Source organism: Notothenia coriiceps, unplaced genomic scaffold, assembly GCF_000735185.1.
Source record: "Notothenia coriiceps isolate Sejong01 unplaced genomic scaffold, NC01 NC01_scaffold00016394, whole genome shotgun sequence".
NCBI classification, from domain to species: Eukaryota; Metazoa; Chordata; class Actinopteri; order Perciformes; family Nototheniidae; genus Notothenia; species Notothenia coriiceps.
The window spans coordinates 20460-30773 of record NW_011349095.1 but is presented as its reverse complement, the minus strand read 5'-3'; the positions used below and the strand labels follow the sequence as shown (position 1 = coordinate 30773).

General features: G+C 43.2%; 1 protein-coding gene across 1 annotated transcript; it reads left to right on the top strand.

Moving 5' to 3' along the window:
- Positions 1-2392: 2392 nt before the first annotated feature.
- LOC104949524 (uncharacterized) lies at positions 2393-9052 on the top strand. Its single transcript, XM_010775889.1, has 6 exons — positions 2393-2581; positions 4192-4541; positions 4671-4746; positions 5093-5171; positions 5577-5760; positions 5888-9052. The coding sequence occupies exons 2-6, from the start codon at positions 4194-4196 to the stop codon at positions 6482-6484; spliced, it is 1284 nt and encodes a 427-aa protein (XP_010774191.1). The 5' UTR covers positions 2393-2581; positions 4192-4193; the 3' UTR covers positions 6485-9052.
- Positions 9053-10314: the final 1262 nt, after the last annotated feature.

Here is a 10314-nt window from a genome sequence, read left to right as displayed (position 1 = left end):
GAATGTGTTTGCTGATCAGCTAAGAAAGCTTACAGCATTGCAGGTTTTTATGGAAATATCAACCAACATTGTTGGTCATTTGTTTTTAATGTATGGTTTAGTGTTGGTTAAAGAGGACACATTACGCTCATTTTTCAGTATTTAGTGTCTCTACTGTGACATGTCTCGTTGCTTTAAAGTGTACCTATCATGCTATTTTAAGGCATATATTATGGGTCTCAGATATATAAAACATGTCAATGATGTGTTTTGCTCAAAATACAAACAGATCATGCATTTGTAGCCATGCCTCATACTGCTCAAACCCCTCTTTTGCAGCCCTGTTAGAGAAACGCGGATTTTGGGTCCTTAGCTTGAAAAAAAAGAGGAGGCGGAGCTAATGCCTGATCAGAAATCTACTGGAGATAAAGTTAAATTCTGCTGTGATAAAACGCCATCCTGTTCTAAACCACATCAAAGATTATTTCTGAAACAGTATGGAGCTCAAATGCTTTTTCTCTTGCAGGTTTATCACAAGGTGAGTTCCTTTTTTTATTTCCTGCTTTTTAAAACACATGTGCTCTACAGTACAGGTTAGCTCTGAGTATTAGCGAGGTTTGCTAATGTAAACAAAGACAAGATTACGTCCAAAACACGTCAGGCATTGTTTCTGATAGCAATTTTCTGTGGGTCCGCTGCCGATTTCACGTCAGATCGGTAGCAAATCTGTATCCGCTCGTTGTGCCCGTTTTAAAAAGATTTGGGTACGGAGGAAAAGAGAGAGGGTTTTATTTTCTGATGCTGCGTGAGTTCCCCGACGCACCGGGGACACATATTTATGTATAAAAGACATCAGAAAGTGCATTTTGCATGATAGGTCCCCTTTAAGTAGAGGGGGAAGCTGCTTCATGACCATAAAATCACAGAGCTGGAAACTTACTGCTGCTGATTGTGAAACCTGTGTCACTTAAATGTTGTCTTAAAAAGTCTTACTTTAAATATAGAGCCACAATAAAAACTAAATAGAATACAATATTACATTTCTAATAAAGAAAATCTACTTTTATCTCATGCTTTCACTTTTTAACTCGTTTTTTTCCAACCTATGTTCTCTAGTTCTGAACAATGACACATTTTTTTACGTGAGCGTATTTGTGGCACAAAATATGTGAGCCACAAAGCCGGTTTGTCAGTTAAACTAACGAAGCAACTGAAAAATTGCAGAAAATGTCTTCAAATGAAACACCAAAAAATAAACAAACTAAACAATTTATCAGTAACATCAGTGACAGTTATTAGCAAAGATGTCTCCAATAGGGTTAAGCATTGTGTTTTGATAATAGGTTAATAGGTATTTGCTTCTATAGGATCTTCAAGTAAGGTATAGGCTTATTTGTGTCTGAGTTAAATGTATTTGGAAAGAGGAATCCATGGAGTTGCGTATTAGAATTATTTGGTTATAAAGTGGAATTGTGTCATTGTCGAATCCATAGGGAATTATAGGGTGTGTTGGACTGGGTCAAATTGTTTGTGATGTGAATGTAATAAATCAGGTTCTTTTCCAGGATAGGACATGTAGGCAAGTCGAATAAGAATGTCCAACTCTTTGGTATTGTCTTGCAGTCTGAAAAGCATTCAAGGCACCGTAGTGTATGTTAAAATCCTAGTTATACTTTATCAAAAATGATTTTCACTTGGCCTAAAGAAATGTGAGTGCCTCATATGCTTGGCTGCCTCAGCACATTCAATTAATTAAGGAAAGCTTTCATTATTTTAATATGTGACATTTTGATAATGCCATGGTCTGTGTGGTGACGTTCGGCTGTACCCAGTTTTAAAAATGTTGTCAGCCACTAAATGATATTCTCTCTCGACACATAGGTCAAAGTCGAGTATTGTAACAATCATGTGAGCATTGGTTTAATGTGTCTGGGTGTATTTTACACACATTCCTTGTTTATCAGGCTTTTCCCCCCAACAACACAAATGCATCTATGCTTTTGTGTTGTCGGTGTGTTGTCATGCTGTTCTACTGTTAGTTACTGCTGCATTTGTTCAATTATCACAATATATTGTCACATATTGTGCATGTTGTGCCTGGCCGACGCCGTATTGCGTGGCGTCCGTGTGTTTAGACCACAACAGCTCCTCCTCGCTGTAGTAAACATGGCAGCCTGTCCCGAGACCACGCTCACGGACAGCACATGAGTAGGCAGAGGCGTGAGGGCCCGTGTGGCCGACCAATCAGCGGCTAGTAGAGCAATCACTGGCTGGAAAGCTCAGCCAATAGCGATCGACACTGCCGGGCCGTCAGCCAATAGAATGCGCGCAAAGCGTGGGCACGTGGATCTGGGCACATGTTGACGCTCGTAAACTGCCGAGAGAAAGAGCCAGCAAAGACACAAACCGAAGAGCTGCCGGCCGGGAGGTGTGTGTGCGTGTGTGAGAGAGAGAGGGATAGAGAGGGAGAGGGCTGAGGCTGGACGCCCCGATGCTGCTCCAGCTACGGAGTGTGTATTGACGGATCTGTTGTTTTAAAGCCGGAGATAGAGCTGTTTACTGTAGTTTTTGACAGCGGCTGTCTTATCTCACATTGCTGAAGGTGAGTAGCTCCTCGGACTTTATGTTTTTTTGTTTTACGGCTGAGTTGGTTGGCTAGCCTAAAGGAATTTCCTGCCCGGCTGTATCCTGTATGAGCTCCTGATACAATGTGTCAAAAATAGCCAAAAGCAGTTCATTCTCACGTGGATTTGTTCCATGCATTTCTTTAATAAAATATCATTACTATGTCATCAGGGCTTTAATGTTGCCAAAACATTATAATAAAACATCTCTTATATAACTGATACATTTGTTGGCATGTCATCCCGGTTTATTTCTGATATTTTATATGCTTCATAATAAATGTACGGAACATTTCGTATCATGATATTTTTGTTTATGTTGGTGGTGCGCAGACAGGCAGCCAACACCTGAGACGCAGCCTCATGGTTTGTACCTGTGCAGACTTTACACAGACAAATGCACCATCACTCCCACCACACACCCCTCTATACTCACAGCACCATACCATCCACGCTCACAACTAAAACACATAGGGCGTGGAACATTTTGAAATAAAACTGAAATGTAGCTTACTTCCACTATTTGTTTCAGTTGACTCGTGCAGATGCATGTAAACAACGTGACATTTGGTTTTAAGAGGAAGCAGGTGGCTTAAAAGGAAGCCAACCATCAGATGCAAATAAAACATGAACGACATTTTGTTGTAATCTTGTATAGAATTGTCTATACCTGATATTGGGACATTTTGTGGGTTAGTTAATGCACCTTTCATCGGATACAATCACAAACGTAAATATCTCTTAGTCCCCTTTGTCTTGGAGCGAGTTTAGTTATATTTCTCAAATTGATGAAAGCTGTGTTAGTGTGTATATTATTGTTTTTACATCTCTAATTTCCCCCTTTTATCTATGTTGGTGGGATGAAAGACCAGCAAGCACTCAGATTTTAGACAGACTGGAAAAAAGCGAAATATAGATGAGAGAGAGGGAGGCACATGGCCCGAGATACAGAATGTAAAATGTGAGTAGGAGAGGAAGAGGAGGAGGAGGGGGGAGCTAGCTTGGTCTGTGGAAGAGGAAAGGAAGAGGAGCACCAGGCTTGTGTGCATAACGAACAGGATGAGCTGAAGGGAGAGCAGAGATGAGAGGCATACAGAAATATACCCGTAGAGGAAGAGGTTTGTGTGTGAGTGTGAATCCAAGGGGGGATGGAGAGTAAGCCCGAGACAGAGAGGAGGGGCGAGAGAGGGAACCGGAGGCAGCGAGCGAGAGAGACTATTCTGATTTCACTACTCTACACCCCCATCCCCCTCACAGTTTACTCTGCTCTACAGTCTCCTATCTCCTCAATGGGAGCCAGACATGCACTACCATTGTGTGCCTACTGCCTACTCTCTGCACCATGTTTAAACTAGGGCACCAGGATACCCACCATTTTGGGTAATTATTTTTGGTAGCGAGATAGGGGAGAGTATAAAAAAGAGAAAGCCGTTCCTCCTATGATCTTGTTTCCGTGCCTTTTACTTCTTGTTGGTCTCCATGTGCCCTGCCCCTTTCTCTACTAACAACTTACTCAGTGTTCAGCTAAGCCTTTTTTGTGTCTTCTCTAAGCCTAATTGAGTGTTATGATAACCCTCTGCCCCAACAGCAATGCAGTCCCAGGGCAGCACTTCCTCTCAGCCCTCCATCGATTCCCTGAGCTCCGGTGACAGCCTCCTGTGCAGCGACTCGGAGCATGCCGAAGACGAAAGCGACGTCTTCCTGGCGACTGGCTCTCCTGTCATCATCGGTGGCGTGGGCGGGGCTAAGGCCAATGGAGACGGAGGGTCGGAGAGTCCCGGGTCCCAGTGGACGTGTGATGGCTCTACAGATAAAGAGGAAGAGGAGGAGTTGTACAAGTCGGAAAAAGGCGGCAAGGCAGCTCGCATCAGATTGGACCAGACAGATCCGTCAAAACAGAATCCAAAGTCACAGGGAGACCTGCTGTTTGCTCAAAAGGTAAGTGACTGATGAGAAGAGGGATGAGAGAACAATGTGTGCACAGGAAAGCCCGGTAGACTGATTCAGACAGCAAGGACTGACTCAAACCCAGGAGTAATCTATCTTCTCTTCTGCTTCCTCTGTGAGTGTGCTGAGCTACAGGGTTTTGTCAGGCCCCTGCTGGAGCTGCTGAATGGACTGAAGAGGGGTCGATTCGATCAAGGTAAGCATCCTTACATCACTGCTTTCAGTCAAGCATGTGTGCAGCCTGGAGCTAGGGTTGTAGATGCTGAACATGGGTTTATGTGATCTGAATGGCCTCAGACCATCCAATGGAGAGTGTTCTTTTGTACAGCATTCTGTATTGACCCAGCCTAATGATGTGGTCCAAAGTGCAGCGTGTGTGAAGCGACAGTCTTGTGGCTGACTCATCAGCTCACGAGAGTTTACTGATATTACAAGTGAAAGTGTATGTGATATACTGTGTGTCTTCACATGCATGCATTTTTTGCGACTATGGGGTCTTGCATTGCAAATACCTAATGTGGGATTATGTTTGTGATTGACAGGTTTAACTACTTTCCAGCAGAGCGTCGCTATGGATCGTATCCAGAGGATTGTGGGTGTTTTACAGAAACCCCACAGCGGGTAAGATGCTTTCCACTATGTCCCACTATCCAACCTCAGTGTTAAGAACTATCTGCTACTTATTGTAATCTTGCCTCTGCATCACTAGGCACCACATCAAAGTTGGATTGTAGCATGTTAATGATAATCAAATTAAAGTTATAACAAGAAGTTTACTGTGAGGTAGTCCTGCATTTCAGGCCTCATCCTGGTCAATGTTTTATTGAACAGTTATCGGGATGGGTAGAGTTACAGCATTCACTGGCAGTGCAGAGAAACACCAAACCTTTAGAAATAATGTATCTAGATGTATATGCAGGACTTTAAAAGACCAGATGTTTTCCTATGCTTTAACTCAATAGCATTGCCATCTGTTCCTCACTGTCGTCTTTTTTTTTTTTTTTTTACTTGTCCTGTGTTTTGTAGGGAGAAGTACCTGAACACTCTGCTCCAGGTTGAGGTGATGCTGAAGATTTGGTTTCCGCAGATCCACACTCAGCCTGTCTCCGCAGGCACCAGCGTCGTAGCGTCACCCGCTTGCTCCCATCAGGAAACTCCCCCCGTCACCCCGCCGCACAAGTACAGGGATCAGTCACACATTCCCGTCAAGGTGAGAACACACACATTCCTGGATGTGCAAGAGCCTACTTGTGCACACGCATAAACCTCCCTCTCTCACACCACCACAAATTAAATTATATATTCACTTGCAAACTACTTTCATGCTCATTTTTCAGAAGCGCAGACTCAGCTGGACGGGGACGGACTCCCCCACCCCTTCCCCGGTGCTTTTCAAGTGCTCTCGTATCAGTGTGGAAGAGAAGAAGGTGAATCAAGAGTGTGATGAAAGGAAGAGCCCTCTTTCTTCGTCATCGGCACCTGATGCAAACCCAGACTCACCAGTGGCGGACCAGCTAAATGGGGACACAAAGGGAAAGGACAGTGACAGAGAGGAACTAGGCAAACAATTAAAATACAAAGCAGGGCAAAACTCCGAGCCAAGCCTGACGTGGGTCCACGTTGCCCCCATCTTTTCCCCCCGGAACCCCTGCACTTCACATGAGGGCACAACAGTGGGAGGAAACAATGAAAACAAGCCCGTAAACGCCATCCTACTCCCGCCCAGGAGGAGGGGCCAACCAGCCACACAAGACAGATCCGTCACTTCTTCCTCCGTCGCCAAGCACCCCAAACATCTGAAGAAGCCGAGCCAGCCTGTCACTGGGCAACAGAGTGGGAGTGATACAGCTGAGATATGTCAGGGTCAAAGTGCGGCTCCTCAGGTCACGCTCACTCCTTCGCCCGAGGTGTGCCCCACCCCCTTAAAGACCTGAAGAAGATTTTCACACTACCGGGCTAAAAGCTGCCGTGTGAGGAAGAGGAGAAGAGGATGAAGATGATTATAGATGCATTAATGGGAGGAAGGGGAGGAAAGAATTATCGGTGATAAATGTTGATGTTTGATCATACATAACAACTCATCAAAACCTCCATTGAAACTAGTATCTCAAACAACAAGACAAAATGTGTTTATGAGGAGTCAGATCTAGTAGAGTTGATAATCACAACTACGTTATAATATTAACATTTGCACAAAAACAGTTGTGGTTGAGGCAGATAGGAAAGAACATCTAAAGCTAAACGGCTATTAGCAGCTTATTGAGTGATAATCTAAAGGAGAGATTTGAAGAATTTTAAGGAGCAGTTTCTCCTCAGCTTACAAGCAATCACTTTACTTAATGATGACTGGCAGACATCTTAACCGAGGCACACACTTTATCCAAAATGTTATGATGTCAATTTTCAGAATGAGAGCTTCCAAGGTTATTGTGATGAGGTAACTTTAATCCAGAGTGAGTGACACAGGGTGAGCTGAATCTAAGGCTAGTCACATTTGACGTTACATTCACTTGTAGATAGAGTTGAGTCATCCGGCTGGAAGAGGGATCGTGAGTTTTTGTCATTGCAAATCTTGTAGCTAGAGATTTGAAAAACACAATGTACAGAGCGCAGCGTTATACTGTACATGTGGTGGGTGAGAGTCTTTGGAAACTGGAAAAAATGACGTCATTGATTCATGAATGTAATCCTAGAAATGTCTGGGCATAGCATGGAGAGGTGTGTCATCACAACGATCAGATCTCAACTTTTCTTGTCAAGCTGTTGATCAGAAGTTTCTTCCCGGTCCTCGACTGCAAACTAACTCATGTCATAAAACTCCAAGAAAGACTTTTAAATACCAGCCAGAGGAAAAAACAAGGACCACTCAAAGACATGCGACTCTCGAGTCCCACAGTTAATTTATTCTGGTGTTGATCAGACGCTGCATTTAGTTATTGTTTGTGTTTATTTATTGGGCAGCTGATATCGCCTGCTGTGCTCATGCACAGGTTGGCTTACAATTGTATTGAGTGGATTGGGAAGATGCTGTTGAAAGTTGTTTTTTGCTATCATAACGAGAGAGAAAACTTGAAACGCTTTGATTGGACTATTGGACTACTGTGCCTTTTTACCAAATAGGATGTGTTCAGAAAAGCATTTGGTGCTTTCTCAGTGCATTCATACTGCATTTTGATTGTTTGCTTGTATTTCACAAAACCAGGACAAATTCAATCCTGAAAGCCAACATGTAGTCATTTTCATCTTGCTTCCAAATGTACACACAGCATCCAGACCTACAGTATCATCAACTATATTCAAAACCAGAGTCTAAAACTCCATCCACAGTTACATTAACTGCCTACATCTTCAACCTTTATACACACACTAACTGTGGTGTGCTGATATTTGTAGTATTATCAGGGGCGTCCCTCCCTACAGGAGCGTGGGGCCTCACCTCTCGGAGGGGGCCTCAACTGAGCCGCAAATGCGGTGCACCTAATATACGTTTATGCGGCGCAATTAGTGTGGCGCAGCACGGCTCCACTAGCACCCCCGTCCGTCGACGCTCGCGAAACAGAGGGCCATCATCTAACTTTGCGTGGGGCCTCAACTTGGCCAGGGACGGCCCTGAGTATTATTAAGCGGAGCCTTCCTTTGGTGCTTTTCTTTGGGTGCTCTTGATAAACTTGAACAAATACAGAGAAATTCTAAATGTAAGAGAGGAAATCTTTATTTGTACCACCCTCTACTGCTGCTATTGTTATTCGGATTCCAGTCCTAAGTTAGATGTTCGATAGGAGAAATCTGGAAATCTCTATCAATATTCTTCTCAAGTAGGAGGGGATTAAGCGATGTGATTGGATTTACCTATATTGCAAAAGTATTGTAAATATTTAGAAAAACATTTTTTAAATTGGTATGAGTGTGAATTGGAAATCTGTGTACCTTTTTCTTCCCTAAAAGTGAAGACGTGATCACAGAGCCACAGGCAGCCTCCATTTTCCTGCCAATGTTTGTGGAGTTAGGAGTGTACCCTCACAGACCCAGAGTCAGCGACTAACCCCATCCCGTCTGCAAACGTGACGGTACGATGAGCCAGACGCTGACTCTCGATCCGAGGCGGGGGGTGTCCCCCTCCCCACTCCTGTTTTTATACGGTTGTGGTATGACAGAGAAACCAATTGCACTTATTTTACATTGTTTGTGTCCTATTTTCATGTGTGTTTTCTACTGCAGCGACCACTGCTGATTGGCCAGAAATAATGTCTTATTTTAGCTGCCTTCGTTCTTCCTAAACTGTAAAAGCTGACCGTAGTTCCCTCCCCTCCCCTCCCCCACTCTGCTGCATTCGTCTGACCTTGCCCTCTCTCCTTCAACTCCCTCAATCCCGTTAGTATATTTTCTTTCTTAACTAAACCCTGTCTTTATCTCTTCCCATCTTTACATGCTATTACTCTTCTGGCTACTTTTTCAATAATGATAAACAGGAACAACTCTTTTAATAAATTACACATTTTGGAAATCTGAACTGTCTGTCATTTTGTGCCTGTTTTGTGAACTTTTATACATTTTATTTGTGTATTTTCTATTTGATGTATTATGTGAGTGAGACTCATATTTGGGAACTCAGCTCTCACTAAACAGATGTGTGGCACAGTGGGGAGGGCAGATTTACAGACTGTACATTTTGGAGTGAGGGAGGGCAGAGGAGTGATGAGGGGAAGGAGAGGGTAGTGAGAAGGAGGGGCGGCATGGTGTGAGACTACAGCCCCGGTAATCTGACTGGCACTAATGGGGGGGGTTCTGGCTGATCCTCCTACCAGCTGCTTCCCCCCGATGTAGTTTATATGTGTGTTGTTTATTCCATGATATCAATGAGTAAATACCTCCTGGTAGCAGAGAAGAGCCTGGCACGGTGGAGTCTGCGGTGCATTCCTGATGCAGTCTGATCCCCGGCCTGGTGTTTTTAGGCTTCTAAAATAAACCACAGGGTAAAAGTAAAAAATGAACCTCACCCATCACTCCCAAAAGTGCCCTGTGCTGCCATGACAGTCTGTAAAATCTCTGTGTTGCCAGGGATAGATTTTCTATAGAAACACAATATTATGTCTTTGAATGCTGCTGTTAACTCAAACACAAACTGGGTGCCAGTAAATGTAATATTGTGTAAAGCCCATTCATTTTTTCACTTAAATATACTATAGGTTATTGGTGAACATCAGTAAAGCTGTCAACACAACGCTGTGACTATTGGTGAAAATGTAATAATTCATGGGAAACTATTTTGACAATTAACTAATTGTTTCAGTTATTTAGTGAAGTAAACAATCAAATATTCTCTGGTTAAAGCTTCACGGATGAAGAATTTGCTGCTTTTTTCTCTTATTGATATATTTGTAAACTGCGTGACTGGGATTTGGATTATGGTCTGAAAAAACAACAATATGGACTAATTATCTGGCTTTTTATATAGCAAAACATTTATATTTTAAAATAGAAACTCTGGTTTCATATGTGTAATCACATAGTAAATATGATTCACATTCCTGAATTAAAGACAGGAGACATTCACCATGTTCTTTCCACCTCAGCATCACATCCATGGATACAGCATGCACATGGGCACGAGACTGGCACATTTTAGGAGGGTGTGGTTTGATTTCTCTCTGCTCATAGGGGATGAAGTCAGCCAAGCCGCATACACACTCATACACACATTTACACACTCATACACACATTTACACACTCATTTACACACTCACACACAAAAACATGCCCATAG

Excerpts from the sequence above, each read along its gene's own strand:
- LOC104949524 (XM_010775889.1), top strand. The coding sequence starts at position 4,194 with ATGCAGTCCCAGGGCAGCACTTCCTCTCAGCCCTCCATCGATTCCCTG. Across the intron at positions 5,172-5,576 it reads TTACAGAAACCCCACAGCGG|GGAGAAGTACCTGAACACTC; the intron begins GTAAGATGCTTT and ends TGTGTTTTGTAG. Across the intron at positions 5,761-5,887 it reads AGTCACACATTCCCGTCAAG|AAGCGCAGACTCAGCTGGAC; the intron begins GTGAGAACACAC and ends CTCATTTTTCAG.